Source organism: Dipodomys spectabilis, unplaced genomic scaffold (genome assembly GCF_019054845.1).
Source record: "Dipodomys spectabilis isolate Male_0828 unplaced genomic scaffold, ASM1905484v1 ptg000050l, whole genome shotgun sequence".
In the NCBI taxonomy this organism is placed as follows: Eukaryota; Metazoa; Chordata; class Mammalia; order Rodentia; family Heteromyidae; genus Dipodomys; species Dipodomys spectabilis.
The window spans coordinates 6,192,422-6,214,022 of NW_024870727.1; the positions used below are offsets into that span (position 1 = coordinate 6,192,422).

The following is a 21,601-nucleotide window of genomic DNA, read 5'->3' on the forward strand; positions in this document are numbered from 1 at the left end:
TCAATGGCATCTGATTATCATGTAGCAAAAGGTAAAATGCTCCAAAGGAAGAGAATAGCTGACAGGCTACTGACTATCTCATAGGCAACAATGCCTGACTTATTCCTCTTCTCAAGTGATGAAATGATAGCAATCTCCAGGACCCCTCTAAGAATGAGGTACTGGCCACGCAAGCCAGGATTTAGGCATTCCTCTTTGCCCCTGCTCCCAGTTCTCCACTTTTAGACAAAAGCAAATGTCTGCACCCTTGAAGATGGCTGAAGATGTGGTCAAGCCCTGTCTTACCATGCATGGCTGCCATATACAAAACCTCATTTCTCTTCCCATTGCTTTGTCTCTATTTGGCATACAGGGGTGACCTGATACATGGGATTCCAAGAGTTTGGGCCTGACGTCTAAAATCTTGATTTCATTATGAATTTCAAAATGATGACAATGGATTTTCTAACCAAGAGTGGAACCTTGCCAGGCTCAGGAATTGGTTCAATTGCAAGGGTAACTGGCCTTGCCAAGAATCTAATGTTCCATCTTCTAGCAGCCCTGCAGTGTGCTCTGTAGTACATCTGTAGTCAATCTCACAGAGGATTCACCTGCGGCATCAAGAGGCAAAGGATCACTCAACATCCTACCATATGTTTCTACTCCCAGCATCTGGGATTCAGCCCATTAACTAGAAAACCGATTGGCTTCTCCATTTATCTTGGTAACCAAAACAGCACACTGTCAGCCATGCCCCAAATCCATCACTTCTGGGGTAGCAATAGTATCCCAAAAACTCTGCCAAAGTACAGTACAGACTCACTCTCTGGGATACATCAGTTTAAAACCTACTTAGGATAGTACTGAGATCTGAGGATTTCAGTTCAAAGTGAGTCAAGGAAGGAAAGTCTGTGAATTTCTCATCTCCAATTAACCACCAAGAAGCCAGAAGTGGAGCTGTGGATCAAGTGGTGGATCAAGTGGTGACCCTTGAGTGAAAAAGCACCTAGGCCCTGAGTTCAAGCCCTAGATACTGGCGCACACACACACACACACACACACACACACACACACACACACATATTGCTTTTCTTGGAAATCTTGTCACTGGTGATATTTAATCCAAGAAGGAAAGAACAAAATAACACTGAAAGAATGTACACGTTAATGAATACAAGAACACCTTAATGATGAATGAACTATCAGATGGTGAAATGACAAACTATGTGCTCCTGATCACAGGCCACTGGAGGAGTTATGTCATGCTGTATGGAATTCCCTTTAAGAAATGCTGTAGACCTCTTCTTACACCCCCTGAGCCCTGCCTTTGCCACAAACTCACATAAAATACCAATGAACAGCACCAAGAAGTCTTGCCATAAAGGTAGATGTAGACAAGGAAGAAAAAGAAATCATTAGGAAAAAAGATCTCTTTGCCAAGGAATTTGACATTGGGTAACAAGAGGAGGAAATTTAAATAGAACGAGGTGGGAAGGGAAAAATAAAATGTCTGGCCTGGATAAGGAAGCTCGTGCTCATTGCTCCTGTTACACAAATGCATTGTTGATGTCCTATATTAAAATATAAATCAGTGCAGAGGTGCTGTGGCTGGCACTCTCATGCACAGGCCCAGAGCCAAGCACCTCCATTGTTGGCAGCCACTCAGCCCCAGGGACCACTGTACCACAGGCCAGGTTCTATCTGTCAGCCACTGAACACTGTTATTTCTTAGTTAAGGACTCTGATGTTTGCCTTGAAATGGTCTTCATTTGGGGAACACTGTGCCCTATCCAGCTACTGACTGCATAGCAGGAAGGAATTGAATTTCCTGTATCTGGTGAAGAACCATGGTAGGTATTACTGCCATTGGGTGATAGAATTACTCAAATGAATGCAGATGGGGGAAATGAAGACTGCTCCCAACAAAAGACATTGTTTCTTATGGCTGTTCATGTTTTCAACAAGTGTTGGTTGAATCCTTTGTGAGCGCTAGGGACATAACAGTGAACAAGAGAAATATTGCAGGGAAGGTAGAGGATAAAAACATAAGCACATAAGCAAGCAAGATGACTTCATATGGAGCTAAACATATAGTGAAAGCCAGGCGCTGGTAGGTCACATTTGTAATCCTAGCTACTTAGGAGGCTGAGATCTGATTATTGTGGTTCAAAGCCAGCCAGAGCAAGGAAGTCTGTAAGATTCCTATCTCCAATTAACTACCAGAAAACTGTACATGGATCTGTGTCTCAGAGTAGTACAGCACTAACCTTAAGCTAAAGGTCTCAGGGACAGCACCCAGGCCCTGAGTGCAAACCCCACAACCAACCCCCCAAAAAATCCCTCAATAAAAAACAATAATAATAACCAAGTGAATACAAAAGAATAACAGAAAGAACAGAAAGAATATGATGGGATTACCTTCATAGAGCAGCAAAAGCTGCTTGCAAAAAGAGGTACTTTGACAAGGCTCAGTCAGATGTGAGAAAAAGTAATAGACTTTGTATGTCGAATGCCAATAAATAGTAATATCAAAGTCACAGGTTGGAGGGTATGACATCACAGAATAACAAGAGAAGGGGAACCATTCAAGAGCTTGCAAAGGTGGGCAGGAGACATCATGGAGGATCTTGTAAGCATGGTAAGGAGGTGTAACACCATAGATGTCAGATTCTGAGTTTTGAACTTGTAGGACCAAAGGAGGAATTGGAAGCCCAGTTACAATGGCATTATGATGGCTGAAGAAGAAACATCAGAGGCTGTGGATGGGGGGTGAAGGAAATGGAAGATCTGGAGAAATCCAATAAAATGGTCCCATTCAAGGTACCAGGTTTGAAGGCATGAAAATACTAGAGTGCTCATTATAGAGTCAATTTTCTGTCTCAGAGTATCTCCTAACCAAGACATCTCTCTATATGTACCTGTAATGGCCCTGGGTCTCCTTCCTCGACATTCTTGCCATACTTGCCCTTTCTGTGTCTGCCTCTCCCACCAGATAGTGAGGTCTCATTAAGGTAGCTATTTAAAGCCCTGTAGTATCTTTGGAGTCTACCCCAGGGCACTATGCAAAAAACGGAGTAAAGCACTGGAGAACAGCAGCTGCTACTTCACATCTGGAACCAATGGTCTATAATTAGTCACTTGGCAGCTGCTGCATTCCTAAGCATTCCTAAGCTTTGAAGGGGGTTCTGCAGGTAAAGTAGGCACTTAAAAAATAAAGGAGGGGGTAATAATGCTGGACAAAAATGTACTCTTTACCTACTCATGTGAACTGTAACCCCTCTGTACAGCATCTTTACAATAAAATGATTTTAAAAAACAAGCCCAGATGGATAGAAAGTTTGAAACCTCAGCTTCTTGGCAGAGCAACTCAGGTGGGCTCAGGAAACAGGGCTGATATAATTATAGTTTTGGTTATGCCTGATGGGTTTTATCCTGATCTGCATATTTTGTGTTCCATACACATTTAAAGATTTAATTAAATGTTTTATTAGAGGCAGTACAGTGCCAAATATCAGCATCATTACCCTTTTTTTCTGCATATAACAGCTATTTCCCTGTTAGTTTTGAGAGTTTATTACACATCGAGCTTACCTTCACCTAGGAATATGAACATAGACATCTGTGCATATTTCCTGTTCCCTATGACTGAAGGATGGGAATGTAAGCTATGAGAATGTAAGCTCTCTGCAGACAAAAACATATTCTGCCCAACTTTCCCTCTGGGAGGAGGTTGGCAGGCATGAGACACAAGGAAACCACAAGGAGGTCTGAGTCAGAAACAAGTAAGATGTAAACCAGAAACATGGGTATCAAAAGGAGTAAGACGTCACACATCTGGGAATCCCTGCTTTGGATTGTCCAATGTCTCCTCTGACAGTATGAAACTCCAGTGAAAAATCATACAAAGCTGCATACTTTTCCCAACTCATGACACCCTTTCCTGTTTACACATGTGTACAAAGTTGTTCAAAAGCTATAAACAGAAGGAAGAAACCTCACCCCAACCCTTTCATTCATAGTCAGGATATAAGTAAAAACTGATCTCCTCAAAAATCCAAGTTTATCAACATTTAGCTTTTATAGAAACAGCGTGAGCCACTGGCACCCAGCTTAAATTAAAATATTTATTTATAAAACTTTGTTCAATTACTTAGTTATGGTAAATGAAACAGATTTGAAAAATGTTATTAGATTTTTACGTCAGTAAGATATATTTTTCTCTTAGCTGGTCCTAGGGGTTTGAACTCAAGGCCTACATGCTATCTTTGAGTGTTTAAGGCTATGCTCTACCACTTGGGCCACAGCATCACTTCTGGCTTGTTCTGAGTAATTTATTGGCAAAAGTGTACTTATGTGACTTTCCTGTCTGGGCTGGCTTTGAACTGTGATCTTCAGATCTCAGCCCGCTGAGTAGTTAGGCATGAGTCACTGGTGCCCAGCTAAAATATAAATTTTAGCTAAAACCAGGTGTGCATGTAAGCATCTGTCTGCTTAAAATATTCAAAAGTCAATATTTTAAAAAAGTGAATCATTTTCTCTACACAAAGTCAAACACTTGGATATTTAAAAGCACAATACCCTCCCTTGATAGAAAAACAGATTAAAACAATGTTGTGACTTGAATATAAAGTGAGTCTACAGGTTCATCTGTTAAAGCCTAGATTTCCAGCTGGTAGTGCTATTTTTTGAATAGTTTCAAAAACTTACATCGTGACCTAGCTGCAGGAAGTAGGTCCCTGGGCATGGGTCTTTTGAGGTCTCATTCCCTGACCACTTCCTGTCCCTAGCTTCTCTTCCTGTCTTTCATGAGGTACAGAAGATCCTTCTCCATTATTCCTACAACTATGCTGTTTGGCCCAGGTGCCTGGGAAAAAGAAACCTTGGATTTAAATCACTAAAACCATGAACAAAATAAACAGTTATTGACCTTAAATTGTTTCCTTATTTGGTCATAAACCATGATAAAAAAATAAACAAGACAGTTACTAATATAATTAGAGATGATAATTTTATGAGGTTGGATTCTAATATAATGTAAATAGTGTGCTTATTTTTTTTAAATGGACAAATTTACACACAGACATACCTACAGGGAGACTGAGAATACTATGTCAAGACGGGGGGATGAAATCATCTCTAAGTCAAGGAGAAAGACCAAGAAGAAATTTTCCCTCTTGGCCTTTAGAAGATACTAATCCTGCTGACATTTTGGTCTTAGACTTTTAAGATCCCAAACTGTGAGACAAAAACTTCTCTCTTGCTGAAAGCATGCAACTTTGTGATAGCACTGCTGCAAACCAATACAGCAACAAATAAATATAAGGGCTTTACATATGTTATTAAGATCATGTCATACTGTTTTAGAATGGCCCCTTCCCACAGGGAAACACACAGAGAAGAAAGCCAACAGAGGCAGAAAACTAGAGTAATGCAAGCATAAATGAAGGAGAGCTGAGGCCTGATGACAATGCCCAGAGTGAGAGGAGGGAAAGGTACATCTCCAGAGCCTCAGTTTATTGTGCCAGTTCTGGGTAACTAATGCAGGAAAAGGTACATAGGTATATCCATCCACTTACAAAGGGTTGTGTGAGAAAAAAGCCTGGCACAGAAAGACAAGTATCATGTGATCTCAATGGCATGCTCAATATGGAAGAGTTTATCTCAAAGCAGTTAAGAGTAGAATGGTGGAGTCCAGAAGTTTGAGTGGGTGGAAGGGAAGGATGGTTGGGAGGGGTAAACCAATACATAGAAAGTTGCACATAGTGGATCAAGAAAATGGAATTTTGTGCTTCCATCAGAAAGAACGACACTGCCCCATTTGTTAGGAAATGGAAAGATTTGGAAAAAATCCTATTAAGTGAAGTAACACAGTCCCAAAGAAATTTAGGTCCCATGGTTTCCCTTATTTGCAATAATTAGTATACATATAGGATAATCTTATCAGATGAGCTGAAAAGCTCAAAAGCCATGTACATATGACCATATAAGATGATGCTAAGTGAAATGAACCTCAAGATATGGACACAAGAGGTCTGTCTTTATTGTTATTGTTGTAAATGTACCATGTGATATTTTTTGTTTTTTTCCTTTGTATGTTATTCCCTCTATGGCATATCCCCTGTTGTCACTGTACTTGATTTTGATACCCTTCATCATGTATATACATATGTCTAATCTGGGGAGGGGAAGGGAATAACTAAACACAGAAACAAGGACACAGGATGACCCATTGCAACAAGGATACCCACATGACCGTATATTGGAAACCACTATGGGACTGGGGGGGATGGGGGGAGGGGGGAGATGCATGGAGGTGGGGTGGGAGGAGTGTGGGAGGAGGTGGAGAGGTAAGGGATAGTGGGACAACAACAAGGAAGGGAAAGGGTAACAATAGTCGACAAGTAATGTTCTCATTGCCTTACTCATGTAACTGTAACCCCTCTTTACAGAACGTTGCAGATAGATTGGAACACATTCTGGTCCCTTATTACAAAGTGAGTATGTTATTAACAGATTCATACCAGACGTGATTTTTGAAGTTGATCATGTCCTAAACCCCTGTGACCTATACCACCATGGGGAGGGATAGAAAAAAGGTAAAAAGTATTCATAGGAGAAATACCAAAGCATAAAAAATTATCAATAAAATCTACAATGGTGACCAATAAAGAGGTCAGCTAGAAAAAAAGACTGAATCATAATTTATATGTGAAACAATACTTCAGAGAATAATATTACTAGGATAGAAGAAAGGGTAACCATCTCTACAAAGGATTTATTTTGTGCCACAACCCTTTGCTGGTGGCTTCAGTATTTTCAACTTCAACCCAGTTTCTTTAAGATAAAAAGTATTTATTCTCTGGGGAAGTAGAGTTGGACAGTTATAGTGGCCTTTTAATCATCAGCTTCAGGAAACTCTGTTGGACTGTCAGCAAACAATGAACAATTGAAGTCGTTCATTTTAAATGATACAACCCTATAAATTGGCTTCATTTCAGAGATCCAACTTAAAATTTCAGCTTTCAGAAGACTTGCCTGCATCTGACCACATCTACTAACTCAAATGCAAAGTCCGATCTAGAGTTCAATAGAGTTTCCCCTTCATCTTCAAGTCCCAAATGAACCAGATATAATTATGTTCCATGGAGATTTTTTTTTCCTATTAACAAGCTGGCCACCAATTTCATTTTCTATTTGATCTGGAATCTCTAATAGAAATGATTGCTGCTGTTGCTATGGATCTGTCTTTGTTGTTTTGAGTTCGCTCATTCCTCAAAGCAAATGAACTTAGTTGGTCATGAGAAAATTTTATGAATCTCAGGATATATTGATGCATTTTTCTTATTTAATTTCTAAACCAACAATAAAAAAGTCCTTAAATTGTTTTGTATCAAAGTGTCCCTTTACATACAAGCTTGGTCACCAGCCTAGGACACTATTGGCAGGTAGTAAAGCCTTTTTTGTTTGTTTGGTCAGTCATAGGCCTTGAACTCTGGGCCTGGGCACTGTCTCTGAGCTCTTCAGCTCAAGGCAAGTACTCTACCACTTGAGTCACAGAGCCACTTCTTGTTACCTGGTATTTAATTGGCAATAAAAGTCTCATGTACTTTCCAGGCTGGGCTGGCTTTGAACTGCAATCCTCAGATCTCAGCCTCCTGATTAGCTAGGATTACAGGCATGAGACACTGTTGCCTGGCTGATAGAGAGTTTTTAAGAGGTGGTAAATGAGGAAGCATGGCCCAGAAAGAAGTAATGAAGCCCTGGTCCTTCTCCTTTGTCTTCTGCTTCCCAATCACCTGGAAGTTTCCTCTGTCTCACACTTCCAGCAGGACAATCTGCCTTACCATAGACCTGAAAGCAATGGGGCCAAGAAACTTTGGATTGAATCTTCTGAAATGAGGAGCCAAAACAAACCTTTCATCTTATTAAGTTGGTCATGTTGAATATTTGTGACAGGAATAGAAAGCTGACTAACAAACCTTCCATCAGACATGTAACATGACCTTAGTTCCTGAAGCTTTTCCCTGTCTCCTTTCAGACCACTGATGTTGAAATGCGCACATGGATGCATCTTTTGAGTCTCTTCTGCTTCTCTATTTCCATTTGCTTTCTTCTTTATGCTCACTCAATTTCTGACTTTCAAATCTTTATCTTGTCCACCACTCTGACTCCCAAATTTTTATTTCCACCTCCACCGGACTTTTAAAGTTGACTCAGGAAGTAGATTAAGGATACTGATTCAATAACATCTACCCTTTGTTGCCTAAGTCGCACCTCACATTGACCATGTCCTAAACCAGTGCTGGGATCATCCTACCATACCATTTGTTCTAAACCACTCTGTACTACTCATTTTAATTGATGGCCAAGCTATTCTTCCAGGTATTCAGATTAAACATGGAGGATTCTTTTATAGCCTGTAACAAACTGATCAAGAAAACTCATCTTCAAACTTTGTGAAGCCTCTCACACTTTGACAATTACTCAGCTGGTCTGCTCCTGGACCACCTGGGTCTTGCTGGATTATATTAGTTCTGTCTGCTTTCTCCATTTATCTCTGCTCTTTCACACTCTCTTATCAAGGTATTAGAGTACGTTCTTGAAAATGAAATCCAGTAATATTAAATCTCCTTACCTGTCTCTCACACACCCCTTCCCACACAAGATATATTTCTAATTATTGTTCTTTAAGTGTGCAAAATAGACTCGCACCTTACTATACTCTCACTAGGTCTTTATTCAGGCAAACATTATCATAACCATCTAACATGAAATTATCTTCACTCTGACATCCACACTTTTGGTCTTCCAGCTGTGGTTTACTTTTCCCCTTCATCCACAATAACAAGTTCGTTATTTCTTGTTTGATTGTTTACAGTCTGCCTTGACAAACTTGGACATGAACTACATACGAGAGGGCAAAAGGTTTTCCTTCTGTTTTGTTCACTAATACATCCTTTGGACCCAAAGCGATAATTACTACAGAGTAAGCAATCAATAAATATTTGTCAAATAAATAAATTAATTAGATGTATATGAGCTAGAACAAAAAAATTCTGGAAAATAATCCCTTTTTCAAACCTTGGAAACATTAGCAGTGATTAAGAGTTGTCATTATACATACTTGAAAAAATACCATCCCTCTGCTAAGCAAACAAACAAAACCTACATTTACCTGGATGCTCTTGAATGAATCAAGAAACCCTCAAGTAAAGAGTTTTAAATAAAATCATGTAAAATACTTTGGGATGTTAGGAGCCGCATGCTCAAGATACAAGGAATATTACCATAGCCATCTCTAAAAATGGCTACGCAATACAAACTGTACAACAAAAATGAAAAACTGGGTTAGCAAGTCTCATAAGCACAGACATGAAAATTGATTTTTTATTCATCTTGAAAAAACTATGCAAATAATGGTGAAAGTGCTGAAGAAACACAGGCTGTGCAACTCTAGAGTATCAGGAGCCAATCAATTTGTTTGTGGATTTTTTGGGTCCCTGGTTCCTCCTTATGTTGACTGCCTAATATTTGACCCTTACTGTTTGTTAGCAAGTCTCACAAGAGAGTAATCTAAAGAAACAAAGGGAAACAAAGAAGTTAAAGCTGCTCCTTGAGAAAGGCTAGGGAAGGATGTGCTGTGATCTTACTCTGGGAAGTTAGAAAACCCATGCACTATTAAAAGTATTCACCAAAATGGGCGCTAAGCCTGTTTCTAGAAATAAGTTGCTAATATTGGCTTGACCTAATTCACTCTGAAAATTTTTTCAACTGGTAGAATAAGAGGAACTCAGGATAAAAATATGAAGAAAGAAAAAGGAAGTTAGGGAGGAAAAAAGGAAGGGAAGAGAAGGAGAGGAGGGAAGGGAGAAAGGGAAGATCAAGAGAAATGAGAAAGAAGGAAGGGAGGAGAAAGAAGGAAGATAGATGAAAAGAGGAGGAGAAAGCAAGACAGGAAAGGGAAAGAAAGAGGAAAAAGACAAAGAAATCTCTGATTCTGCTATGAGACAATCTATGGAACAAAGATCTACTCTCTAAATAGAAAACAAAGCAAAGGCATAGCTGATTCTTTCCTTACTAATAGTAAAATCTGGGTCAAAATAACTAATTTCTCAGGCTTTATTATAAAATACATAGTAATAAACTCCTCTTGTAAATGCAGTAATGAAATGAATAGCATATGCAAAACACCTAATATTTAAAAAGAAATGTCCTTCATATCCAAAGTCTTTTTTCTATTACATTATCTGTATATTTGTCCAAGTGTGGCTACTCATCTCATTTTAAGCATTCGCTTTTCAGTTTTACAAGAATAAAACCCTGAAGAAATATCTAGAGGGTAATTAACATATGGCTAAAACTATCATGGGAAATCTAAAAGGATAGATTAAAATGTGCCATTGGGACTTGTTTCAAAATGAGAGGCAGCCTATCGATAAAAAATGCATTTCTCTTCTTCAAATACACAGGAAAATATTGTAAATGATCTATTTAAAAATTATAATAAGGCATCTATTTGAAAATGAATATTTTCTTCATTTTGTACAGACTACAATGCAGGAACTGTGTTGTTCTTTGTAAAGTTACTAGAATATAAATTCTACGAGGAAGAGTGCTCTTGATCTTGTTCATTACCGATACCCTTGAATGCTACATGGCTTGTAATTAGCAATTAGGAAATAGTTCTGAATGAATATAGTGTGCATAGACTATAGAATACTTGGTACAGGAAAAAGGGTTCATCTGCTTTACAAATGCTTGCATACTCCTGAGAAAAGGTAAATACAGACAAGCCATAAATCTATTAGCAAGAAACAAAAGGTATACCACTAAGCTCATGATTTCCGAGCTGCCATTGATAAACATTGGAATCCCACTGAATAATTCTCACTCCACATGAAGTATATTTTAGCATACACATAAATATATATGAAATAACAGACACTTTCTTGAACAAAGATAATAACCTTTTGAAGTGGCCAAACAGATCATGATACAGCAAGGAAAGAGTTAATATTTTGTGGACATTTTCCAAAATATGGTACTTAAAAACTAATCTCTAATTTATAGGTTTTGTTTGCTTGTTTAAAGTACTATTTAGATAGAAAATGGCATTTGATTTCTTTGCTATTAAAATTCTATGACAATAGTTATTTAACTCATAGGTGAGAAGAAATTAATAATAGGATATGATAAATTCCCAAGCAAAATAATATTTTAATGAAGCTTAACTAGTAACATATAATAGCACAAGAGTTCAACAATATCCAATGTACATGGTTCAGTAGGTATCTATAGATATCTTCCCAGTATAATTATAAATTAATGCAAAGTTTGCCAAGATAAACAGCACAGCCTACATATCTTTTTGCCAACTCTCTTATGAAGCAAATGGAACCAACATTCCAAAGGATAATAAAAAATGAATTTCTAACAAATCTCTTTTTTCTCTGAAATTGTTCTGGAATAAAGGTCAGTTTCTAATTTACTATCTTACTTATATTTTTCTTGATCGCATGTATTTTTATGTCATATGTTCTAATTATGCATTCTTCAACAGTATTGCATCTATTACTTTGTGAATCAACAGCTTTAAGATAGGAGGAGAAAGTCACTTATCTAATTACATATGCTTGTTAAGCTGCATATTAATAACCACTGCAGTATTATTGTACATTAGTTGAAAGCATGTAAATTACTGCAGTCATTCTCATTTGGGGAAAACCAAGAAATTATTCTTTCTTGTTTTGTTGTTGTTTAAAACACCCCCATTGCCTTCATATCTGTCTTCGTAGTATATTGTGCTTTGCCACAAATTATGACATTAATTTTTTTAATGAACAGAGAATTCCATTCTACTAATATTGCCAAAGAAATTAGACCAGGATAAAAATAAAAGTCAATTGAATGCAAATCCTTTGATCCACAGTTGAGATTTTTTTCAATGAAGTGTCTTCTATATAATTCAATCCCCCACAGAAAACAGATCAGTCAGACACTCCCTGCTTCACCAGAATGCTATAATAAAATCTGACTTGGTCCAGCCAGGAGATTGAAAGTGCATAGAGAGATAGAACATGCACTGCTAGAATACTAATATGACTTCTGTATGAAGATTGGAAATTCCACAAAGTTATGAATAAGGTCAAAGTAACACTTAGATGATTTACTGCCATAGGAAACTATTCTCTCCTATGAGTGATTTACGGGAGTAAAATGGAGTGTGGACAAGCTTCATTCAGATACAAGCTTGCAGCTGTCTTTACTCAATCTGCTTAGAGGATGATTTAAAGGGTTATTTAATTGTAACTCTGAATCACTTTCTTCCCTCTGTTTTAAATTGTTTAACATAAGTATTTTTTTAAAGTTTAGACTGATTTTAAGACTGAAAATATTTGGTGTAAGATATGAAAAGCTTATTCTCTTCTGTAAGGGTGGCTGCAAATGAAAAAAGGCTCTCAGAATAAAAAAGCATTGTTATCTTATCATGGTAATTGCCTAATAACTATGGCAAATTTATCCTGATGATAAGAAAGTTCATAAGGTTTTCAAAAGGAGCTAAGAATAAACAAATGAACTTGGGACTAAACTGACCAATTTGAAGAACACAAATGTATATCTCTACAGAAAGCTATCAGATATCAAAACTAACCAGATGGTAAGGCAGCCTGTTTAGGTTCACTGCAGGCAATTTAACAGCCTATCTTGTTCTGTGTAAGCCAACTCCAAGTAGAAATTCAGTTCTTACAGATATTATCAGCCCTGGAACACTAGAATATGAGGCATCACCGGTGAGTTTGACCAAGGCCAAATACTCAGCTCAATCCATCCTTACCCATCTTCCTATTCCTTGACAAACCTGATCAAAGGTCCACACAGCACCTAGACATTCACTTTGCAGCACCAGCCAATCATCCTTAAGGGGAATAAATTGTTCTTCCTTTGCAAGCTTTTGCACCCATTTTTTTTCCACTTTTATACATACCTCCTTTTCTACATATTTTCTTGCCGGGTTTTCTGGCACATTCCTTGGATATTCTTTTTACTGAAAAATGAATAGAAGACTAGAAAATAACATGGCGCTCCATTACAGACCGCCGGAACATGCAACCACTAACTTATTACACTCCTGCATTGACTGAGTGCGAAAGATCCCCAATTCGTTGAGCCTGTACATGCAATGAGGAAATGTTGATGCATCTTCTCAGAAGTCATTTGGTAGGAAATGGAAACTAGGAGCCCATTTCTACCTCCATATACGTGCTGTGGAGGAAAGAAAATGAGTAGATACAGGAAAGAAAGAGGGGGAAAAGAAAAGAACAGGTACACCAACACACATAAACCAAAAAAGCAGCATGCACGCATGTAAAATATGTCTACATGCCAACAGGAAAAGCCATGCACACTACCGGTACACATGAATTAATATTGTTAGAACTCAGGATAGACAAAAATAAATAGATCTTCCTGTTTTGTCTGCAGTAAACTCACCATCCTCAGTCGGGACATATATGTTTAAGTAGAGGCAGTCTTCACTCTGGTCCTGTACATAAGATGAAACCACATCCAGGTTATTGGTAAACCATACAGGGAGCATGACTTCCGGCAACCTGCCATCGATGATATTCTGAGGACACACAGGAGCAAACTGAGTGGCATTCCTGATATCTGACCAGGGAGAGGGCGGTTCCGGAGGTTGAAAACGATGTTCTCCTGTTGGTGGGGCTGCATATGGAACCCCAAGAAACTGAATAACAGGCCCCAAAATTTCATTATTGAGTTCTTTCTTAATTCCTCTGAGCTTTCCAAAATTGGTTGTCACCAGTGGATCCACATCATCCAATTTTTGTGACAGTACATGCGCAGTCTGAAGCCAACATCCCAGAAGACAGAGAGTCAAGGAAGCCCCCAATCCCCTGTGTACCAAGCCTGCCATCATGGCTCTCCAAACGTAATTTGGCCACGTGCATCTGAGCAGCGCCATGATGCCACATCAGTTGTCTAGTTGTCTGGTTTCAGTGAAGCCAATGTGTATATATCCACTTGAGAAAGACCATAGATGGGTAGAATCAGCCTCTGATTTCTCAAAGGTGCACTTGTCAAGAAAAGCTCAGAATTCTCTTCATGCAGCAAGTAGCTCTCATTGATTCCCCATGTATACAAGCAGCATCTTCAATCATCACTCTTTATCAGACCATATCCTATTGACCATTCTGTTTCCCATAGTTGCAGTGTGGGGAGAGTGGCCATTGACTGTAGATTTCCCTCTTATAAATTAAATCCAGTTAGCTGTGGGTCTATATCCTAGAGAAAAATAAGAATAAATCATTAGCTGAGCAAGGGAGAATAGACAGAGTGATAACTAGATATTTTACAAGCTATAGAAATACATTAATAGTGGCTAGAGTGAGGTAAGTTGAATACTACCATGGGAAAAATTATGGTTTGATGTGAGATGACAGGTGAAATACTTGATCATTAGATTGTTGAGAAACTTGCCTGCTGACTTTACACACACTTAAGTGGAAGCAGGCCTTGTCAAAATACACTGTTTCAGGAGCATTTCATAGTAAAGTATTTTTACAATATTGAAGGTTAGGTGTGAAATTTCTCTTTTATTGATTGTTCAATCACTTCGAGTAACTACAGAATTAATCAACTCACATACTCAGAATTAGAATCCAATAGAAGAAAACCATGTTTAAGAAATATATTGGGCAAGGTGCTGGTGGCTTATGCCTGTAATCTTAGTCACTCAAGAGACTGAGATCTGAAGACCGTGATTCAAAGCCAGCCCAGGCAGAAAAGTCCATGAGAGTTAACGAGTATTTGTGGGACAAATACAAATGGTCAAAAGCTATGTACATATGACCAGATAGGATGAAGTTAAGCGAAATGAACTCCAAGATAGGGACACAAGTGGATTTTTCTTTCTTGCTAGTGTTTCTAACGTAGTTATAATGTACCATGTGATTTTTTTTGTTGTTGTTGTTGCTTTGTATGTCCCTCCCCCACGGTATAACCCTATTTTCACGGTATTTGATGTCAGTATAATTTGGGGAAGGGAAGGGGAAAAACAAAATGTTTAAATAGGGATACAGGTTGACCCATTGTAACAATGAGATATACAAGACACTATGCTGAAAACTGAACTTTACAATTTAGGGTGGTGGGGATGGTTGTGGAGGTGGGAGGGAAGGGATGGTAGGAGAAAAAAAAAGGAGGAGGCAACAATGCTTGATAAGAAATGTACTCATTACCTTGCTCATGTAACTGTAACCCCTCTGTACAGAATTTTCACAATAAAAAACTTAAAAAAAAAAGAAAAGTCCATGAGACTCTGATCTCCAATTAACCAGCAAAAAATTGGAAGGAATATATGGCTCAAGTAGCAGAGTGCCTGCCAGCTTTGAGTGGAAAAACCAAGTTAGAGTGTGTGTGAGACACTGAGTTCAAACCTCACTACCAGTGCAAAAAATAAGGTAGTATATTAATGTGATAATTATATTAATTGGATGACTATATATATATTTATAGTAAATATATATTTATAGTAAATATATATAAAGAACCAAAAATAGTAGGTTCTAATTCCATTTTTATAGAAAAGCAAAAAATTAAAAACAACTGAGAGAAACGAAATGTAAGGTTTCCTTGGAGTATGGATATAACTGAGGAGCAGAAGCTATATCATATATTTCTTTTTTATTCATTACAAATTCCTAAGAAGCAACAGAGAGAGAGAGGGGGGCATCAAATAGAAGTATTAAGAGAGGAAGAATTTGGCATCATTTTTGGCAGGATGAATTTTTTAACCATTTAGATATATATTTTAGTTTGCCATAAATTTGCACTATGTAAATGAATTTCTGAGTCAGAGTTAATATGTTTTACATTATCGATTTTATTCTCACTATCTGCTAGAGATTAAAAGAAAAGAATGTAAAAAAAGAAAAGAAAAGAGTGTGATCATTTATAAACACAACCATACTAATCGTGGCATCTTGCTTATTAACATTAATCAAGTATCAAACATTCTTTATCCAGTCCACTTAAAATGCACCGGAATAAACTGTATTATTCAGTGTGATGCAATTCACAGGATAATCTTACACCAACTGGCAAATAGCATGCAGCTCAAAAAAATTGGTCTTTTCTTGTTCCAAGCAACCCTTTAAAGTGCTTACTTTGAAAATAATAATGTTGATTTGTATTAGAGATGGCTCTGTCCTGTCACATTAAGAGAAGATTCCTGGAGAAGCACTAGTCTAGCAGTGAGACAGCCTTGACTTTGGGTTATTGAAAAGGAGATTGTAAAAACTATTTAGGGCAGCAGGAGATTTGGTGCTGGCCTGGTGTTCCTTTAGCTCTGAGCAATCCATCCCAGAAGAAATAAGGAGATAAATGTCTTTCTTCAAGAGCACTTCAGTCCGTATTAATTCTCATGCTTGTGCTATGAAAGCACATTAATGCACCAAAGAAGATTAGGCCCCTCCCCCTCATGTCCAGAACCCCAGCATAGAGCATTCTGCTACACAAGCCCACTCCTAGTGGGTAGAGCATGGTTATTCTTGTGCACATTCCTGGTGGACATGTGCAGGCCTGCATCTTTCCTGTTCAGCTTTTGAGGATTAGAAAGTATTCTAGCATCTTAAGCAGAGATGCTCTGGTGAAGCACAAACCTGTACGTCATTATTTCTCACTGAGCTGAATTTTCACTTATAATGATTTCCCAAAGTCCTTCACAAAACTGGAACCTCATTTAAAATAGTAATATTAATAATTAATAATATGCCTCTGTTTAGTTATTACTTAAATAACATTCGTATTTTTACTCACAAACCCTTAACTATATTGAAAGGCCCCAAGCTTTCACTGATTTTTAACCCAAATTGGGCAAAATTAGATTTTGCCATGCATAATGAATATCCAGTCTTAATGACTATAGCTCATAAGACCATCAAATTATCCCACTTTACATACACACACACACACACACACACACACACACACATACGGAGCTAGTATTCACTTCCACAAAATCAGCTTGTCCAGATGTCATTCTTAAAACTATCATGCAAGTTTAACATAAAAATGTCCTAATATTTAAGCTAATAATTTAAAATAAAGACAACTCAGGTTTGTTGAGAAGCCCTCAGATTAAATTCTGCTTCATATATATATATATATATATATATATATATCATATGATAACCTTGGATGCACTTACATTTCCTTGACAACAATCCTCTACAGAGGTTTGAGAGTTGTGCCCTGTTTACTTCTGGTGAATTGAGTATGGAGGAGGTAAAAGAGAGACACCTGGAACTTGATGGTGATATTTAACTGACGCTACTCAATTTATCAAAGTTTCTTATTATTCACAGCAGATACGTAACAACCAAGTTTTGCTCCTAGAGAAAGTGTGTATGTGTGTGTGTGTGCGTACATGTGTGAGATGGATAGATATCCACATTTACATGTGCAAGTATCCACATACATGTGTATTCATGTATCTCACATGGATTTTAGATTACAATCCTGAGCATTTTTTTAAAAAGTCATCCTTCCCACAATCCTTCCATTGTGTATATGTACCATATTTTCTGGATCCATTCATCAAAAAATCATATTAATTGAAGTAAATCAGGCACAGAGAGGCAAAGGACTCATGCTTTCTTGCACATGTGAAAGCTACACCTAATTTATAAGTGTACAAGTAAACACATATCAGGTTGCACACAAGTGCACATAACTATATGTGAACTATGATATTTGCAGATGAGAATTCCAACGTTGTAATTTCTTAGAAAAATTCACAGTCTAACAAAATGAATCCAAGGAAACATACTTGAACAATGAGGGGGAATGATTCGAAGAAGAGGGATAAACAAATGAAGTGAGGAAGTGGAGGAGAATGTAGTCATAATAATCAATATATATCTTGTTAAATTAATTGGCTTGGGGGTGATGAGGGAGAATGATAGAAGAGGTGACATTGGTCAAGATGCATTCTATTTATACGCTGGTTTGTTAAATGGCAACTCCTTTGTATAATTGTTTAAAGATAATAAAAATATGATTTAAAACTCATCATACTTGATTCTATTTTCTTTGTTTTACAAAAGAACAAAACAAAGATTCAGAAGTGTTAAGTGCCAGAGCCAACCCACTAGCAGGTGCCGCATTTGGCACTGAAACCTTCCAACTGGTCCTAGAGCAGAACTCCTGTCTCTGCATTGTGCTGCTTCACCACCTTCCTCCTATGTTCCTAGAGCTGAGTCAAGAATACACAATGTAGCCTGGCGCAGGTGTCTCATGCCTGTGGTCCTAACTATTCTGGAGGCTGAGAGCTAAGGATCACAGTTCAAAGCCAGACTGGGCAGGAAAGTCCCTGAGATGTTTATCTCTAATTATCCACCAGAAATCAAAATGGTAGAGCACTATCCTTGAGCAAAAAAGGTCAGGGACAGGGCTCATGTCCCCAGTTCAAGCCCCATAGCTGACAAATAATAATAATAATGATAATAATAATAATACAGGATGTATTATTATTACTCCGAGTCTTTGCTGCTTTGCACATGTCTATGGAATGACTGAAAAAAATACTGATGATTCATTTTAGTTGTCCAGATACACTTTATTACTAGGAATATTTGCAAATATAGATATCAAGAAAACTGTATCACTTACATACCATGCTGCACCAGAATCAACTCCAAATAGAGCAAAGACCTCAAGGTAAGAGCAGATACCCTGAAAATATTACAGGAAGGAATAGGGGAAACACTAGGGCTCCTTGGCACAGGGATAAAATAAATAAAAATCCAGAAACACAACAAATCAAAGAAAAGCTGGGAAAAAGGGATTGCATCAAACTGCAGAGCTTCTGCATGGCAAAAGACACAGCTAGTCAGATCAATAGAAAGCCGACGGACTGGGAGAGGATATTCACTAGCTATACAACAGACAAGGGTCTTATATCTACAATATACTTAGAACTCAAAAAATTAAATCCTCCAAAAACAAATCCTCAAAGAAACAACCACTCCATTAATAAGAGGGCTAAAAAATTAAAGAGACTTCTTTGGAGAGGAAATAGGAATGACCAATAGACACATGAATATCTCTGACCATTTTAAAAATGAAAATCAAAGCAACATTGAGATTCTACCTCACCCTAGTTAGAATAGCCATTACTAAGAAAACAAATAATAACAGAGGCTGGAAGGGATGTGGTCAAAAGGGAATGCTGCTACTCTGTTGGTGGGAATGTAACCTGGTTCAACCACTCTGGAAAGCAGTATAGAGGTTCATTAAACAACTAAACATAGAGCTTTCCTATGATCCAGCAATCCCACTTCTGGGAATTTACCAAAATGACCACAAACAAGGCCACACTAAAGCCACCAGGACAACTATGTTCATTGCAGCATTATTCACCATTACTAAGATACGGAACTTACATAGATGCCCTTCAGTATATGAGTGGATCAAGAAAATGTGGCATCTATGCACAATGAAATTCTATCCTTCCCTCAGAAAGAATTGCATCACCCCATTTGTAAGGAAATGGAAAGACTTGGAAAAAAAATCATATTAAATGAGTAAGCCAGACCCAAAGAGACATAGGTCCCATGTTTTCCCTCATTTGTAATAATTTGTAAATGTCTAGGATAGTCCTAGCAGAGGATTGCAATATCCTTATAGCTACATATATATAATCATACCAAAATAAAACTAATGCTAATCAAAATGAACTCCAAGGTATTGAAATAAGAGGGTTTTTTAAAAAATGTATTGTGTGGAGTTATGTCTTTTTTCATTCCATTTTTTACCTTTGGTTTATCCCCTATTGTCACTGGTTTTGATTTTGGTACCCTATGTCTTATATATACATTTATCTGAGTTGAGGAAGGGAAGGGAATAACAAATGGTGAGACAAAGGACAAAGCGTGAACCAAGGCAACAATGATACTCACAAGACACTATTGGAAATGAACTTTGCAAATTGCAGGGGAAGGGTGTCAGGGGGGAAGGGAAAGTGGGAGAAAATAAGGGAGAGTATAACACTGTTATACAAGAAATGTAGTCATTGCCTTACTTATGTAACAGTAACCCCTCTGTACATCACCTTTACAATAAAATAAAATATATTTTAAAAGAAAAAAAAAGAAAACTGTGGGTCGACTGTGTTAACTTAAAGGACCTATTAGACTTTGTGAGCTGTTTTGGAGTTTGGACAAAAGCAGTCTGTCTACCAACAGTGCTTAGCAATAATAATAGGGTTTGGGAGTGGTAATTAAAGAGACAATTAGATTTAATACTGTTTCAGTGGTTATGGTGGTCCCAATGACCACAGCTACCTTAAAGCTGGAACATTTCCATGTGACCAGCTCACTCTAAGAGAACCAGAGCACCAGCAGATTACAACTTCCTGCGTGAAGGCGTCTTATATACTCATGGTGGTTAAGACCTAGAGGCAAAGAATGCCCTGCGTGATCCAGTGGGAGAATAACAGAAAACCTATCACTGAGGTTTGTGATTCGACGTGCCTGTTTCTCTTGGTGTTCCTTTGTTGGACTGCTTGTGATAAAAATGTATAATGAGCACCAACGGAGTCCCTCTATCTGCACTCAGACACTTAAAGTAACTAGTACTTAGCTAGGTCCTTGAGTAAGGATTTTAAAAAGGATTGACTAAATAAGTGAATGCAATCTTCTAAAATGCTGGCTTTTGAAAGAAGAGCCATGTCTGCCTCCAACATGTGGATTAGGAGACTTCCAACTGAGCAAACCATGAGATGACCCTTAGCGACTGAAGGTAATTTGAGTAAATGGAGATGGACATACTCCAGGGAGAGTGTGGAGAATGTGAGGTACACACTGCAATGTCCACATTCCCTGTGAGCTGCTCACACATTCTCATGACTAGTCCATGCCAGGGCACAGAGTTCCGGCCCTGCTTCCCTGCATCTCAACCCTGAGTGGCCACCCACCTCCAAAAGGCCCACAGAAATGGACAGATTCCAAATGGCACCCTCCTATCCCTCAAAACCTTCTCCTTCTGCCCCCCAAACAGAATGTATGGCAGAAAGAAAGAAAATGACTCGTTTGAGGAGGCCACAGCCTCGTTTGGCTGAAACACAGAGTCAAATGAGGATGAGTGCTGGAAGCGGCTGAAAGGCAGGCTGGAGCCAAATCAAGCAAGCCCTTCATTAACAGACTAAAGTGTTTGGACTGTATTCATTGATGATGAGAAGCCATTAAACATCTCTATCAAGGGAAGAGAATTATCAAATGTCTTCAAATGAAAATTAAACAAGCAATATTTTGGAGCAGGGTGTCCATGACCCCACCCCAAAGCCGCTGGCTGAGGTTAAGAAAAAAAATGTTTGAATTTGTGTATTCCAGCAAAGACAAACAAAGATCAAGGCATTAATCTCTTCCACCATGGACAATGTGATTTAAACAGCAGCCATCTTCATAGGATTATGTGGTAAATAAGGCATTGGAGTTGTATGAAAGGTAAATGATTGTGTAGTGTCAATAGTGGCAGTTCAGGATTAACAATAATCATATTCAGTAGATAGTGTTTGCATCACTGGATAAAGTTTTAGACA

At 38.1% G+C, this 21,601-nt stretch overlaps 1 protein-coding gene across 7 annotated transcripts in view; it reads right to left on the reverse strand.

Annotated features, from left to right (window-relative positions):
• The window catches only part of Nlgn1 (neuroligin 1), a 709,904-nt gene extending 693,579 nt beyond the window's left edge, over positions 1–16,325 (reverse strand). For 2 of the 7 annotated variants that reach the window (XM_042678889.1, XM_042678887.1), the window contains exons 1-2: positions 16,312–16,325; positions 13,471–13,808 (exon numbers count right to left, since the gene is read on the reverse strand). In XM_042678889.1, the coding sequence (XP_042534823.1) occupies positions 13,471–13,576 (106 nt within the window). In that variant the 5' untranslated portion in view covers positions 13,577–13,808; positions 16,312–16,325. Of the gene's footprint in view, positions 1–12,964; positions 13,025–13,470; positions 13,994–16,311 lie in introns of those variants that run through there. The other 5 variants (XM_042678883.1, XM_042678882.1, XM_042678886.1 and 2 more) reach the window with 3 other exon arrangements.
• Positions 16,326–21,601: the final 5,276 nt, after the last annotated feature.